This window comes from Dysidea avara, chromosome 8 (assembly GCF_963678975.1).
Source record: "Dysidea avara chromosome 8, odDysAvar1.4, whole genome shotgun sequence".
NCBI classification, from domain to species: domain Eukaryota; kingdom Metazoa; phylum Porifera; class Demospongiae; order Dictyoceratida; family Dysideidae; genus Dysidea; species Dysidea avara.
The window spans coordinates 36,994,364-37,011,634 of NC_089279.1; the positions used below are offsets into that span (position 1 = coordinate 36,994,364).

At 39.1% G+C, this 17,271-nt stretch overlaps 1 protein-coding gene across 15 annotated transcripts in view; it reads left to right on the forward strand.

Annotated features, from left to right (window-relative positions):
* LOC136263495 (CCR4-NOT transcription complex subunit 10-like) overlaps positions 1-17,271 on the forward strand; it is a 32,134-nt gene that overhangs the window by 8,130 nt on the left and 6,733 nt on the right. For 12 of the 15 annotated variants that reach the window (XM_066058039.1, XM_066058040.1, XM_066058038.1 and 9 more), the window contains 9 exons: positions 10,081-10,146; positions 12,625-12,786; positions 12,840-12,869; positions 12,998-13,081; positions 13,129-13,384; positions 13,439-13,638; positions 13,683-14,080; positions 15,330-15,448; positions 15,502-15,711. In XM_066058039.1, coding sequence (XP_065914111.1) covers positions 10,081-10,146; positions 12,625-12,786; positions 12,840-12,869; positions 12,998-13,081; positions 13,129-13,384; positions 13,439-13,638; positions 13,683-14,080; positions 15,330-15,448; positions 15,502-15,711 — 1,525 coding nt within the window. Of the gene's footprint in view, positions 1-8,403; positions 8,544-10,080; positions 10,147-12,624; positions 12,787-12,839; positions 12,870-12,997; positions 13,082-13,128; positions 13,385-13,438; positions 13,639-13,682; positions 14,081-15,329; positions 15,449-15,501; positions 15,712-17,271 lie in introns of those variants that run through there. The other 3 variants (XM_066058046.1, XM_066058045.1, XM_066058044.1) reach the window with 2 other exon arrangements.

A 17,271-nucleotide genomic window follows, 5' to 3' on the forward strand; every position in this document is an offset into this window, starting at 1 on the left:
GCCATCCGTCCTATTGCAAATTAATCCGACAACCATAGCAACTGTTACTAGGCAACAGAAATTCAAAAATAACCACTGCAAAAGACCAATCACACTTAGCAACCGTTGCCTGGCAACCGTTGCTATGGTCTCAAAATTACTTTTACCTTAGCAACCGTTGCTAAGCAACCGTATTGTATCATACCTTGGGGACTTCTATCACTATGGTAACAATAGTTGTCGAATCGGACATTTACTTCTAATATAAACACACCACACTATTTTAGCCAATCAAATTAGTATTATAGATTTTTGTCATGGGACCTTGACAAACAAGTGTAATACTAATTCTATTGGCTAATCGCTTGACGTATTTCAATATAATACGTCAAGCTGCTATTGAGATTATTATACAGTAACACATTCAGTTGTTGGATTATAAAAGTAATAATATGAAGATGAACAAACGGCGAACTTTAGTTTTGCCTCAAACATACGTACTGTTCACTTGATACTTACTAGTGGACCAATACTCATTGCCAATAACCACCAGAGGATTGTTTTGAGTTGGAGGATGCTTTCCAAGGTGGTTTTTAGGTATGTGTTCTATTAGAGTTTTTGCAAAAAAAACATGGGCGATCCCTATTATGAACCCACTATCGTATAGTCACATCTGGTTGAGATGTAGGCTTTGTTTCTCTGTTAAGGTCAGCTATTATGTGTTTGAGAGGACATTGTTCTTCTGTGTGTTGTCCTGTAATGGCTAGCATTGATCTAGCTTATTATGAGTAATGTTGATGCCCTAGAATAGTCTTGTGTTAACAGGTGTTGGTGTTATCCAAAGCACGTATCGACACAAGACTTACATGAAATTAAGCGCTCATCATCTAGCAATTCCAAGTTTGTTGTTACAAATCACTATGTGCTTTTGTTTGCTCTCTACATGCATTGAAGGTGTTGGTGTAGAGGAAAACTTTAGCTACATTCCTGTCAATACCAGTTAAAGTGTTAGTGCATAGAACTGTTAACCCAGAGGTCCAGAGTTCAGTTCCTGCGGATGACAACTTTTTCTTCTCAGTGCCACCTTTTTATGACACACTTTTTCATATGTCAGCTATTGACGATGCTTACTCGGCAATCTGTGCATGTATTGACATGCCAAATGTAACGCTTACCATCTGGCTATGTCCCAAAGTTTATTGCAAGCTTCTACATGCATTCCTTCATCCCCTACAGCACATTAAAGGCCATGATGTATTCAGCTGTATTCCATTGCTAACCACACGATAAACAGCTCAGCTGGTAAAGTACCTTCCTGAAGTGTTGCGGTTACTGCTGCTGTGTAGGGCAAGTGCCCAGAGACAAAACTTTTTTTTTTCGTTTTATCTATACCTTTTTGGTGCTTACTTTTTCCAAGAATTCGCGATATAAAAAGAGAGGAGAGTGTCCTACTCTGGTATAGCCTGTACAATTGCGTAGTGTGAAGTGATGATGCAATACTGGTTACCACTATTCAGGTGTTAATTGATCACCTGACTATTTCCAACTGAAGTCACAAAAATACTATCTCATCAGAGAAGTTCTAAAGTGCTTTAAATGGAAGGCGTGGATATTGGTTTAGAAGAAATTGTTGTGGAAACATCACCAGACTTTGATGAGTCGCCCCACCATCCTCCGACAAAGGAAGTACGACGACGAAAGGTTGTCACCAAGAAGGAATGGGAACATCTGGTGAAGGAAGTGCGCAACCTGCCATTAACTCCAATTACAACATATTGTCTGGATGTCACGCGTTCGAAGTTAGTTTCACATGCAAACAAATCGCTCAAAGAATTTGCGTTATCTTTTGAGCCTTGAGATATATTGTTCATCGTAGGTTTCTTGAAGAACATGTTTGCCAATTTGTATGAACGCTGTGCTAAGAATAAGGACAAATTCATAGCATTTCAGTTCCAATGGCATCAATTAGGGCTGAGCGATACTACCGTTTTAGCGATATATCGCGATATTTTGAAAGTATCGATATCACGATGTTTTGTTCGTGATACCATGCCTGTACATTATTGTCATTAAAAATCCATTTGTTATGCTGTACTAGGCTCAAGAATCCTTGTAAGTCATAACCTGGTTACCCCTGCAGAGAGGTGTGAACACCATAATGTAACCTCAAAGCATGTTACAATAACTGTTACTGTAAACAAGGATGATAATGGCTAGTTTGATGCCTTTAAAGACTTCCTGCAGGAAAACTGAGGAATACACTATGTAGCACCAGCTATGATTGACTTATTTGTAAGTATCGTGAACTATTCAGTATTGTGAATAGTGGCTTTAGTATCGATCGTGATACTAAAATGGCAGTATCGCTCAGCCCTAGCATCAATACTGTAGCATTCTACTCGTGAAAGACACTACTGACCTTGCAAAGCTGAACTTAGACTCTGAAGACTCCACCTCTATTACTCGAGTTGAGACAAGACAGTAGTGGGTTAGCTTTATCGGGCAAGGAAGTTCAAACATGTAGTTGCCAAGATATTCACGTTGATATTCTCAATGGAAGTATACAACAAGCTTCTTAGTCACAGCAAGAGTTCATAATATATATAAATATTTAGTCACACAGTCACACATTTTTACAGAATCTGACTCAGTCTAATGCACATGCAATCCCCTCTACAACACATGCTGACCCTGTAGATGTTTACTATAGGTTTGGAGGAGCAACACTGGCTAGCATGTTACATGGCCGTTACAAGGCAATGAAGCCAAACACAAGGAGAAAATATCTGAGGAGATCCACATTTTACAGGTATTAAATGCCAAGGATAAAGTTCCTATGTACTTACGGTACAGATTGTGGGTTTATGTACTTTCCCCGTGAACAATTGGTCCCATTTCTACAGGACGTGAATGTTGCAGTAAAATCAGTTTGTAATGAAAGTGGATTCAAAAAGTATAGACCTTCCCTTATACAGGAAACCACCAAGTTTATTTATTAACAGCGGAACTAAGCTTAAAGAAAAGTTTTGTGAACTGTTGTGAAGCTGCTTTGACTTCTTAGATTGTTTCAAGCCATCTGCTTTGGATGATGTGTTCTCCGAATTTGTGGCAAAACTTATGAACACCATAATCCAAGAATTCAAAGCTACCACTGCAATGAAGATAGGCGCCGCATCAGTGTCTGGACAAAATTTACGAGACACCTTGTTGACACAGCATATAAACACTGAGAGTAAAACAAATTCATAGCTACTTTAATATTGACAATTAACTCTTGTCATAATGTAGAGAATATGAAATACAAAACTAATTAATCAAGCCTTTTTTGCATTTTCCTTTCCAGGGTAATGTCACTCTCGCAGGTGTCAAGAGACAAACCTCTATACTCACTGCCACTGTGATGGGCGGATATGGTCTGCTTGATCAACTGGGCTGCTCTTGAGATGGCGTAGTTGGCAGCATCCAGCTTGCCAGCAGTTGATCTCTTATACTGAGATTCCAAAAGTATCCAAACTGATTTGGATACTTGTTCCAGTTTGGATACTTGTTTAAAAAGTAAACACAAATCCATAAACACAGATCCTGAGAAATCCCAAGCTGTTAAAATAAGCATGAAAGTTAGCACTCTTCCCATATGTGTACCTTACTTTGCCAGGCAAGGAATTTGCTGGGCTGGGGTGGATTGGGCTTAGCTGATAATTTCAACATTAATCACTATATAGTTTTGATATAGGCTGTGGTGTACCTGCTTCAGTAAGGGAATGGTGCCACTTGAGGAAACAATCATACTCCTCCCTTGTAGACTTCAGAATATCACAGTTTGTGTCAGTCACATGATCATGGCTCAACAACACTTCCTCAAAAATTTTACTACATGCCTCCAGATATTTCAGGGTCAGTTCAACTTGTGGAGCATCTGCTGGAGGAGGTTGCTGATTCACGTAATGATACAGCTCTCCAAGTACTTGTTCTTGCTGCAAAAAATAGTGAGGCATTGTATGGTCGATTGTTTAATTTTGAGATGTTAACATCAGGCTTGTTGTAATCGTACTGGTACCATTGTGTCAGGTAATTACTGGTAAAAATTGTAATTAAACAGGTAATTAATTACTAATCATTACCACATTTTGGGTAATTGTTATTGTAATGATTAAATTTGTTTAGTAATTACAACAAGCCTGGTTAACATACACCCAGCTATAGTGAGATGTGTTCTGTTTCACCAGCATGATCTTGGCTGGTGCTACATTTAGCTTGATCCAAGAGTCTTGAATGATGTAGGCTTCACACAGCTTGGGGATCATCCAGGCATTACCATTCCTTACACGTGCACATTCTCGTTCAAACATATCCACAATTGCCTGTCACCCAAAATGATTTGCATTGCGAGTAAAATTTCCTAGTCCCATTTTCCTGAGATGAATGCAGAGCATTGATCATATTTTTTAGCTAAATTTAAAGCATAAAATTAACACAATAGCAATATTTAATACCTGATGACTTGGACAGATCAACCAATGAATTAGGTGTGGTCCACTGAATGGGTTGACGAAGTACGGCTTACTTGGTACTCATCACTAAAAGCTTGGTTGGTACGATGCGCCCCACTATAACCATGTGTGCTTTTCACCACAGTCAAGTTGGGTGCAGCCCTATCACATACTAGGAGGCTAGTGGCAAATCCATGTGCCTGTATTGAAGAATACTAAAGTAATACAGTAGATGAACATATCTAATATCATCTGAAAGAGATGGATAGTTTCAAACACACAGGCATGAATAGTCTAACGTTTCTGAGTTAGTGTAATAAGGTCCAACTATGTCATAGGAAGACGTTAAATCCCTCCACAAAAACTGCATTATATAAGCAGTTTGCTCTGCCGCCTTATCCTTGTCAAATATGTTTGTACACATCATGAAGTGATCCTCTGTAGTCATTGATAGCCCCACGATTGTTTGACTTCTGGAATTCCACATAAGCCACGATATGACCTTTACCTCATCAAAATCAACACTCCATCAGCCATGGACACCAACTTTCCTGTAGCTTTACATGTTGAAGCTTCATAGGCTGCCAGGCTTCTAATGTATGCTGCAAGAGCTGTTGGAAAAGAGAATATTTTATCACACACATGCAGTCATGCACCCACACCCACACCCACACACACATATATTGAGACACTCAATCTTTTACCGATTTGAATAGTAACTAAGCTCCATTGGTTACCACATTTCCTAGTACTACATTAAAACATATTTAGTTACAAAATAGCCAATTTATTTACAACATACTATTCTTCAATTGATCGGAGTAGAATTCATTTCGCTGCCTGTCTTTCCTCCAGATTTCCTTCAGAGAGTCTTCCACTCCAAAGCCACCAGCTTCCTTGTATACCTCTTCAAGTTGGTCCCCATGCTCATCCTCTAACACTGCAGTTATCTTGCACATGTCATCATGTTGAGTATCATCCATTGTTACGTCTAATTTAGAGTATTTAGACGGTGACTGTTTGTTCTTTGTTCTCTCCATCTGTGCATTTCTTTTCCTTGCTGCAGAACTTGCTGGTGATAAGTATTTGGTGGGATAATTAGCATTTGCTGCCTGGCGTCGAATTTTTTTCCTCGGCTAACTTGGGCTGACCTTTTCTTGTGATTCTCCAGAATTCTCAGAAGTTGTATGCAAGATGAACACAAAACTTCACTAGAGGCTTGTTCCATAAAAGTTGCATTCTTTGGAAGTTTATACCAACGTAAGCAACCAATAGAATCATCTCTCTGAAGTGGTGCCACTGACATATTAACTTGCTTACAGTGGAAACGAACCACTAAGAGGTACTCATCATTATATTTGTCATAACTGATTCCGGGACAAAATACAAAGCCATTAGATTGCAGTAGCCTCTTGCAGACCTGAGTGAATTCCTCATCACTTGTAATCACTCCATTGTCTACTGATACAAGGAGTCCTTGCAGATCATAATGATACCCGGCATATGTTGGCGTTAAAATAACTCTGACACGATGCACATACCCAGCAGGCGGGTGGTTATGAACTAACACATGTGTTATTTGAAATAGAGTAATTCCATCTGAAGCCATTAATAATGTTCCACTAAGTTCATAGTAATTTCTTGAAAACAGCTAAGAAGTGGCAAAGGTACAGGATCTTCATCAGTTTTGGTTTGTGCAAACTGTAGCTGGGTGAGTAGAGGTAGAATTATTACACTCATTCTCCATTGACACTTGTACAGGCTCAAGGACAGGTTCAAATGGCAAAAATTCTGTCCACATGTGTACCATTTCCTCGCCAACTTCCGCAGCGCTATCTGTGTCACTATCAACATGGCTTTCATTTAACACAGCAGACGACTTCAGAAATTTTATTGGTGTAGTTATAGGTGTAGTTGGCTCCATCACAGCAGGTTTAACTGACGAAGTAGACACTGAATAACCAGTTCGCAATCGCTCTTAAGTTGGAATCGAGGTGGGAATGGCCCATATCCATGGAGGAAGCATCACTTATGGTAAACAAATCACGGGTTTTCTTTGAAACGGGTCTCTTAGGTGTGCCTCCATATTCTCACTTCGATATTAGTCGCTAATTGATACAATTCTGCATGTGTCTGGGTTGTTATTGTCACCTCACGTGTTAAATCAACATAAGAGAAATAACGTAAATAAAAGGGAATGCTTCACACTACGCATTTGTACAGGCTATACCAGAGTAGGACACTCTCCTCTCTTTTTATATTATGAACTCTTGCGTTTTCTAACTCAACTTTTTCTCATATTAAGTTCATATCATCGTAGTATTACTCCACACAATTAGCCATTAAGTGTGCACCTGTGTGTTAAATTAGTTGTGCTCAAACATTTGCTTGCAGTATAGCTACCGACAACAAATGTGTGTACTGTTTTAAATACTCTTTGTTGACCACATTATGTGCCTGGACAGTACCACATGATTTGCACATGTCTTACATGTGACCTGCTCAGTGAAAACCTGACTAGTTTGTATAATTCTGTACTGCATTGAAATACATTGGATAAAAATTGTGTACTACAAAAATAATTTTATACGCGTTTTAATTGCTTCAGTAAACATTGAAACAAGGCTTGAATCAAGGTAACTGGTGACCAAAAGATTTGCCTGTTAATGGATGAGTAAGAATATCTTTTGTTTCATTTCAGTGACATGAAGCAAATGTGAGGCTTTTGTTTATGTTGTAGTAAAATATTATGTAACATGGCCATTTCTAAGTTTAAACAGCCTTTTAATGCATGTTTGTATGTAGGGTAAAACTCGTACCTTGCTGAATGCCCCAAGTCATTGTGAAGACAAATGAGCCAAGTCCCATCTTCATAACTTGTTTCCTTTGTGAGTTATGATCGATTAAAGAGCACCTGTGATTTACACCAGCCTACGTCTGTGTGTCTGTAGTGTTTCTAGTGTTTCTGGATATGATTTCATCATTATGGATTATCTTACAGTTCAGAGCTCGACTAGCAATGCTACAGAAGAACCTCAAAGGCTGTAAGAAGGAGATTAAGAGTCTCTCAGTGATTGAGAATGCTGTTAGTAACTGTGATGTTACTTGTTACTTAGTTACCTGATCACCTAGGTGACACATGTAGCCTTCCTCAAGGCCAACTATGAGTACTTACGAGGGAACTATCGTAAAAGTGTCAAGCTGTTAACCTCAGCTCCAAAGACACCATTACTGACTGACGCTGGTCAATGCCTTCCTTCACTATACTTCAACAATCTTGGTTGTCTACACTATCACATGGGCAAGTACAGTTTGGCATCTTACTACTTCAGTAAGGCTCTCTATGAGAATGATTCTGCCCTCAACGACTTCCCACCATTGGAGAAAGGTAGTTGTTGGTGGATGTGTCGTGTGTTGTCTGTCATGTGATCTGTTGTTATAGCAACACTGTCAGGACGTCCATTGGCAGTACTGGGGGTAAACTGTCGTCAAGTGTTGTTATATAATCTCGGACTACAACAACTATATGCTGGTCAACCAACTGCTGCATTCACGTCTTTGTTGGAAGCAGTACAAGTGTTTCACATTAATCTACTGTTGTAGCTTCGGTTGGCTGAGACTTCAATAGCGGCTTACAATAAGGTTGTTGTAAACTGTTACCATGGTAATTGTTACAGTATCTGCAGGCACAGATGGACTATGCAAAGCAACAGCGTTACCGTAGTGACACAATTCAACTGTAGTTGAAGCTGGTTTCCATCAGAAACTTGTTGTCATGCCGATGGAGATGGGTCATTTATCATGTGACGGATCATCAGCAGCCATGCCAATCCCATCACTTGACTTTGCTAACATCTGTCTGCGTAATGCTCTCTACTTGCTACCTCCTGCTGCCACAACAACCAATGAGACTATGGTATCGGTGTTGGCATGTCCACCACTCCATGATGATGCTGTGATGTCATTGAGGGCATCCATTCTGGCTAATGTGTCGTTACGTCAAAGTGACCCAGTGTCTTCACTACACTACAGTAAACAACTTTTGGCCATTCCTTCACTGTCATTTCCACTGTTGTAAGTGTCATATTAACAAGATAGTTATGAGCTATATATGTGTACCATAGTTAGTGGGCTATATAGTTGTTGTTACATGGACATGACTTTTAACAAGTTGTGAATGTATTAATCCAAATCTCACTTTGGTCAATTTTAACTCACCAATTGTAGTGAATATAGATATGAAAATTTCATTAAAGTTTGTGAATTTGTTATACTGTATTGTCTTCAATTGTGACTCGGTTGAATCCTGGCATTCTTCAAACAGACCCAGGGACTAAACGGGACCAGATGTTTGTACAAGACTAGTCTTAATTCAAGACAATAACAAACAAGTACACAAAAAAAATTGGAATTTTTAACTAGAGTAGGGACCATAGCACATCGATGAAAAGTTCTGAAACAAGTTGGAGTAGTGCACAATGTTTAATCACAGTAAAACTATAAGAAGTGTTATATATCCCTACTGTGCATTTCTGTTATGGTATCTTGAGCACAAAAGGGATATAACACTTCTTATTGTTTTAATATCATGCACTACTCCAGCTTGTTTCAGTACTTTTTATCAATGTGTTACCTACTCTAGTTGAAAATTCCAAAAAATTTTGTGTACTTGTTTGTTATCTTTTTTGTAAAATAAAATTATTATGACTGGTGAACCCATGCATACCACATCAAAAGAAAGAAGTGGCACTGTGTGCCCCAGCTAGCAATCATCGTGTGAAAAGTGAAATATCCATTACACTTCGTTGTCAGCTGTGTTCAACTCGTTACACAGCATTACGAATCAAGAGCTATTTGAAAAGCACCTCTGTAATCAAAGTAGCATTCACGAAAAATATGTACAATTTAGAACTTGCACGTGCCAACCGCAAGCCATATGAGGGAAGGTTTCAGCAGTTACTGCTTAATGGGTGGCAAAAAATGGCTTATTTTAAGTGCTCCCAAACTAGACAGAGAAGCAGTCAATTAGTTTTGATGTTGGACATGACATTGCTTACTAATCTTGTACTGTGACTAAGGACACGGTGGATGTTATACTGTTAGCAATACAGGTGGCATAGCTAGCTTCCCCAACACATGACATTGTGCCAGTGTTCTCTCATAACCCACCTCGCACATTTGCTTGCTAATTATAAGTTTTGGGAAGGTTTATATTTGCACAGTCCTCATTTCTCACATACAAGATGCTTTTGTGCATAAGCCAATCACAGCCAGCCAAATGGGCATGTTGCCTGGTTTACAAATCCATTGATGATTGAAATATTAAATAATGGTGAAAACCACCCAAGACAATTAAACAACAGAAGCCAGGAGCATTAAAAACAGTTGTATATCAACTACAATACCTTAACATTATTGAAATTAACTTTGGAATGACTAAACCAACACATTCAATGACATATACACTGAATGCCAGTTATATACTATGCTGCTCAGTTTCTTATAATAACTATGACATGTCCTGTTTGGTTGTGAATCATCAAGTTGTAGCTGAGCACTGCAAAGTTGTTAATAATATTTTACACATCATGTTTGTGTGTGTGTGTGTTAGTCCTACTCTAGTGATCACCAGACCAGTATGGTACTCCTGCTCAATCAAGCTATCATCCTAGCTAGGGTGAGTGTGTGTCATTAACTGTCTAACATATCTAACTTCTACCTAACATGATCATACCCTAACTATCAAGCAGTAATACTGTTTAGTAGACCCCCCCCCCCCATAAAATGAACAATACCTGCCAAAAATGCTGTCATTCAAAGCCATCATAGAAACATCATATGATGTCATCTTAGCTCCTGACCTTTCATCTGACTTCTGCTTGCCTTTTACATGATTACCTACTTCATATATATAGTCACTTTCCTTAGAGGAGCTTATTTAGAAACTTTAAAACCACTCACGCTACTGTAATACGGAGAAGATACCTGTGGCTGTGCTTATAAAATGATCACATAGTGATGATGACCTTAAACAGTCAGAGCACAGCAACAACACCTTGTAGTGATGTCAGCTGCTCTTTGCTGTAGAAAATAAGGCATGACAACCACACCCCCTACTGTATGTACAAGTGCTTCAGGTGCTGCTTGAAAATATTACCTTAATTGTATAGTTTAATCACATGATCCTCAATAGTCCCAATACAAAACCAGCAACTGGTGGTGATCACTGATGATCTCTAGATATCTTGGTTGTGCTTCATCTAAGGATTAAAATAATGTGTTTTGTTTTGTAAAGCACTTACTTTTCTAGTTAAAACTGATGGAACAATATTTCATGCATAGCAATACTAGCACTAGCAAGGTATTTATATTCTAAACCAAACAATGATGTTACACTTTGTTACATCGTCCATACATTTTAGTTCATCTAGAAACCAATCAATTTTGCTTAATTCATTTTAACGGCGCTTAAACCGCTTCCACCCTCCTCTGCCTACTGTAAATCTCACTTGGAGATAAACAGCAAGATCGGGATACTCTAATAAAGCAGTTACAGCCACACAGCTATGCTATAACAAAGAAGTAGTGAAGTAGTGAAGTATGGTTTCAACAATAAAAAGCAGTGAAACAAGACATATGAATGATGGTAGCTATTACAAACGCCAAAGATTTTCACACATAGCTGCTGCTATGTTGTAACAGCTACCATCATTCATATCTCTTGCTTCACTACTTTTTATACATTTGTGGCTGTGACTGCTATATTAGAAATCTCAATCTTACTGCTTATCTTGAGTGAGCTATACAATAGATTGGGAGTGGTTGTCATGTTCTGTAGGCCAAACTGTGGCTGGATCATTAAGGGGCGTAGTCATCATGCTCTATTGAGGTTACGGTATAGTCACGGGCAATCATTCAAAATTTTGAATGCCTATCGATACTTTTTGAGAAGCCCATAAAACCAGTCTAGCAGCATGAAAAGTTTAAAATGAAGGTAAAGCCCTTCATATTTAATGTTTTTATGTAGCTACAGTGTAGTTTGAGGCAGGTGGAACACTACAATTTGTTGTAGTAACACAAGTAAGCCAGCCCATACATCGCTCAGCTCCAGCTGTCACTACCATGTTTTTCCACTGCCAAATATAGCAAAAACTATAGGCTCTATTGGCATTTCTGGGGCATGGTGATACTGTATATTAAATTTATTAGGTCCTGTGGAAGCGTTTTTGGCGTGTTTCTTCCCAGTGACAGAGATACAAACCTCAAAGCGCTTGTTTCACTAAAAAAAACTACTAAAAGTTCAATAAAACATCTGTACAACCAGTAACTTAAAAAACTGCTTCCACAGGACCTAGATATTTTAGCTGTTGTTTAGTTATTTGTGTTGAAATTATAAGGATTCAGTAATCTGTTTGTCTGGTTTTTGGGAAAACATCACTCTATTGTGGACCACACACCCAAGAAGAGTCATTGTTCTGTAGTAAAAACAAACAAACACAATTAGCTGTATTGCTAACACAACAGAGTTGTTGAAATTATTTATCCCTGCTTGGTTTAAAGCAGGTTTTGTAATTTGTTCTGCCCACGCATTTTATACTATTCTGTAACCTTAAGAGTGTGGCTGCCACCTTTGATTCCATGCCTTATCAATTGTGGATTTTAGAATGGCCACCCTGACATTTTGATTGTTACTGCCTTTTAACAATTTGGCTGTTTGGTATATATAGATAATACTTTTAAATCCCAAAAGCTGTTTGTTTTTAGAAAACAATATTACAATCTTGACTTGTTGAATGCTCTATTAGGATAAGTGTGTTGTTGGAATATCTTGTATTGTGCTTGGCAAAAAACAAAAACTTTATAAATTTCACAATTTTTTAATAGTCTTTTCCATGTTGTACTGATCTATTTTCCTTAATGGTTTACCAGGTAGTTGAATTGTGTACTGGTCAACCTGGTGTACAAGTAGTCTAGTGTAAACACTGGTCCATTTGTAGGTGTTGTTGTGTATGTATGAAATAGTGTTATTGTGTGTTAGTGTTAGTACATTGGTGTGGGGGGACCACATTTACTGTACGATACATTGTCATATCTCCTGATGTGTGGTGACACACTAACACATGATAACACTTTAACTCATCCTACACCCTAATAGTTACATCAACACTGTCAAGCTGTTGAACTACTAGAGAAGGTATATCAACATGTAGGGAGTACACAGGCTACAGCTGGCTCCCTACTAATGGAGCTATATCTCACCACTTATCAGCTGGACAAGGCTGTTATGATGGCTTCTGATGAGAAACTTGCTGATCAGGTGAGCAACCAACCCAACACACTAATAGTTAAATGCATTGTTTCCTCTTCTAGTTGAATGTTAACCAGTTACAGTTACACCAGGTGTGTGTACGTCTGTGTTTGTGTGTGTACGTCTGTGTTTGTGTGTGTGTGTGTGTGTGTGTGTGTGTGTGTGTGTAGTGTTTCTAGCGTTTCTGGATATGATTACATCATTATGGATTATCGTACAGTTCAGAGCTCGACTGGCAATGCTACAGAAGAACCTCAAAGGCTGCAAGAAGGAGATTAAGAGTCTCTCAGTGATTGAGAATGCTGTTAGTAACTGTGATGTTACTTGTTACTTAGTTACCTGATCACCTAGGTGACACATGTAGCCTTCCTCAAGGCCAACTATGAGTACTTACGAGGGAACTATCGTAAAAGTGTCAAGCTGTTAACCTCCGCTCCAAAGACACCATTACTGACTGACGCTGGTCAATGCCTTCCTTCACTATACTTCAACAATCTTGGTTGTCTACACTATCACATGGGCAAGTACAGTTTGGCATCTTACTACTTCAGTAAGGCTCTCTATGAGAATGATTCTGCCCTCAACGACTTCCCACCATTGGAGAAAGGTAGTTGTTGGTGGATGTGTCGTGTGTTGTCTGTCATGTGATCTGTTGTTATAGCAACACTGTCAGGACGTCCATTGGCAGTACTGGGGGTAAACTGTCGTCAAGTGTTGTTATATAATCTCGGACTACAACAATTATATGCTGGTCAACCAACTGCTGCATTCACTTCTTTGTTGGAAGCAGTACAAGTGTTTCACACTAATCCACTGTTGTGGCTTCGGTTGGCTGAGACTTCAATAGCGGCTTACAATAAGGTTGTTGTAAACTGTTACCATGGTAATTGTTATAGTACCCGCAGGCACAGATGGACTATGCAAAGCAACAGCGTTACCATAGTGACACAATTCAAACTGTAGTTGAAGCTGGTTTCCATCAGAAACTTGTTGTCATGCCGATGGAGGTGGGTCATTTATCACGTGACGGATCATCAGCAGCCATGCCAACCCCATCACTTGACTTTGCTAACATCTGTCTGCGTAATGCTCTCTACTTGCTACCTCCTGCTGCCACAACAAACAATGAGACTATGGTATCGGCGTTGCCATGTCCACCACTCCATGGTGATGCTGTGATGTCATTAAGGGCATCCATCCTGGCTAACAGTTCTTATGTGTCGTTACGTCAAGGTGACCCAGTGTCTTCACTACACTACAGTAAACAACTTTTGGCTATTCCTTCACTGTCATTTCCACTGATGTAAGTGTCATATTAACAAGACAGTTATGAGCTATATATGTGTACCATAGTTAGTGGGCTATATAATAGTTAGACACCAAGACCAAGGGAACTAAGTGATGTAGTAACCCCTATGATCCGAGGCTGTAGCATCCTGAGCGTAGCTAGGGTGCTACTAAGGGCCAGAGGGGTTACTAAATTGCTTAGTTCCCGTTGGTCGCGGTGTCTAACTTATTTAGACTATGGTTTAAAGTACATACCTTTATAGCCAGAGTATTAGGGTGGGGTGAAAGAGCAATGCAGAACAGCAGAACGGTTTCTTCCTGAAGTCCTTACAGCACCCACAAAAATAATTACTCAACCGGTGACCAGAGTAATGGCTAGAGCTATGGTAGATACACCGCTTAGTCTACTATTAGTCCAGAAGTATTCGCAGAACATGGAGAAGAATTGTATTACAGTATTATCAAGTACTCCAATGTACCTTTCATGTTATAATTATTTTTCACGTACAAAATTGCCTGAGGGCAGGTTTCTAAATGAACACGTGTAGGTGACTAAATGAGCATGTCAGGTGACTAAGTGATCTAGTAACCCTCTAAATGAGCTGTACCATAGTCTAGTTGTTGTTACATGGACATAACATAACTTTTAACAAGTTGTGAATGTATTTTAGACAACCAATTCAGATCTCACTTTGGTCAATTTTAACCCACCAATTGTAGTGAATATATGTGGATACAAAATTTCCACACTCATCCTCTGGTGGTTGGTTAATGGGTGATACTGAAGAGGAGGTTCATGTAGTTAGTAGTATCAGTTGGGGCTGTAGTGTTGGTATTGGCTTATTCTTGCAATATCGTCAATATTTATGTTATTCATATCATCCCCTATTAATGGGTCCGGGGAGAGGGTGTGAGACTTAGGTTGTTGAACGACTCACCAAATGAGGAGGAGCTAGTTTCAGTCTCGTATTTTGATATTCTATGATGAGTTTGTATATGAGTTTGTTGTGTGGGTATATCTGAGTGTGTATGTGTGTATAGGTGGGAGGGGGGAGGAAGAGAGAGACAAGGTGTTACAATGTGAATCAGATTAGCTGGCAGTGTCAATGGTCCACTGTCAGGGTTGATACTGTTGTTACTAGACATGAACATTCATTAAAGTGTGTGAATTTGTTTAGTGTTGTCTTGAATTATGGCCCAAGCTAGCTATGGCTAACTAGATAATATGATGTTTCTTTCATAATTGAATATCATAATATTATTAGGTTACTAGCTCACTTGTATGGTGCCGAGTGTTGTATATTATTGGGGATGACTGGTGAAGCCATACAACACCTCACAATGGACCTACTGAACAATGACCATCCTGAGGGGACCACCCCTGGTTAGTGACCACCAGTATCACTAGTAACTATGGTAATTGTTGTGTACTGGTAGCTGCTACTGGTGGTGGTGTAGATACTAGTCCCAACCATTGTAGAGCTAGTGTATTAATGAACATTGCTAGTGTGTGTTGTGTGAGGAAGGAGATGGAGAAGGCTAGGAAGGCTCTACTACAAGCTTGTGCTTGTCTACCATTGCCACAGAGGAACGGACCACTCCATGCTAAAGCTATCTTGTTATCTGCTTATATTGAACTACATACTGGTAAGTTTTCTGTCCGTGTGTGTGTTGTGTAATTCCAAGGTCTGATTAAATCACTAAACCTGTTTGTGTGTGTGTGTGTGTGTGTGTGTGTGTGTGTGTGTGTGTGTGTGTAATTCCAAGGTCTGATTATATCACTAAACTTGTTTGTGTGTGTGTGTATGTGTGTGCGTGTGTGTGTGTGTGTGTGTGTGTGTGTGTGTTATGTAATTCCAAGGTCTGATTATATCACTAAACCTGTTGTATGTGTGTAGTATAGTCAGAGTTGGGGTCGTTACACTAAAAATGTAACTAGTTACATAGTATTCGTTACTTTTACATGATATTACTTACTGAAAAAAGTAACAAGTTACATATTACTGGCTACTCTGAAGGCTGTAACCAGTAATAATATTACATGTTACATTTGTTCATTACAAACTATAAAGTAAGTTCAACCTTCTAAATACAAGCTACTAGCCTACATGAGCGAGACATGTGTTTCTCTGGTGTAGTTCAGCCACAAATACATACTTTGTTGTTGTGTCTTAGCCTCAAGGGCACTCCCCAAGAGTCCCCATACACTATCATTCTTTGTCCATATCTATAACGCTATCTCCAGTCTTGTCTGGTCCCAAAATGCAATCAATCATGTGCCTGGATACAATGCGCCTTAAAAGGAAGTAACGTGTATTTCCGGATGCAATATCTGTTACATATTACTCGCTACTTTGTCATATAATGCATTAGATTACTTGTCACTGTAAAGGTAATATTTGTAACGCGGTACCCCCAACGCTGAGTATAGTACAGTGGAACCTGTGTATAATGGTCACCTTGGGACCAGATATATCTGGCCTTTATATACAGGTGGCTGTTATAGAGAAAACCTGTATAAGGTGGTCAGCAGCATTTTAGTGGCTATGGCCGTTATAAATGAGTGATTATTATTAAGAGGCTCGTGCCAACCGCAATGAAGTAATATTTTAGTACAGAAAGGACAAGGTGAGCTTGTTATGAATGTTGGTTATAGCTATTGAATACGTTTAAGCAGTGAAGCCTGATAGATTATATAGTATTCATTGAAAGGCAGGAAGAGTAATAATTGTGCATTAATTGAAAGGGTGCCGTGGTGCCAGACAGTTGGCTTAACAAGCCACCATAAAAGGTAGCAACCACTATATGAAGGAGAAAGTTATGTATACAGTGATTCATAGGCGAATTCTTGGTTGGCTGTTATACTCGTTAGACAGGTGACCGCTTAATGCAGACAACAGTGCATACATTTGTATGGGAAAATATTTGGGACCTCATGTCCATGGCCATTATGCAGAGGTGACCGCTTAATCCAGGTGACCGTAACACTGGTTCCACTGTACTAGTATTTTAAAAATTGTTAACGAAATAGGGATCTATGTAATAAAAAGTAGTGAAACAAGAGGTGAATGATGGTATTACAGCATAGCTCGGTGGGAAAGTCCCTACTTTGCCATTAAACAAAATTATAGCTAATGTGCCAAAGTAGGGATTTTCCCATGAGCTTTGCTGTAATACCATCATTCATCTCTTGTTTCACTACTTTTT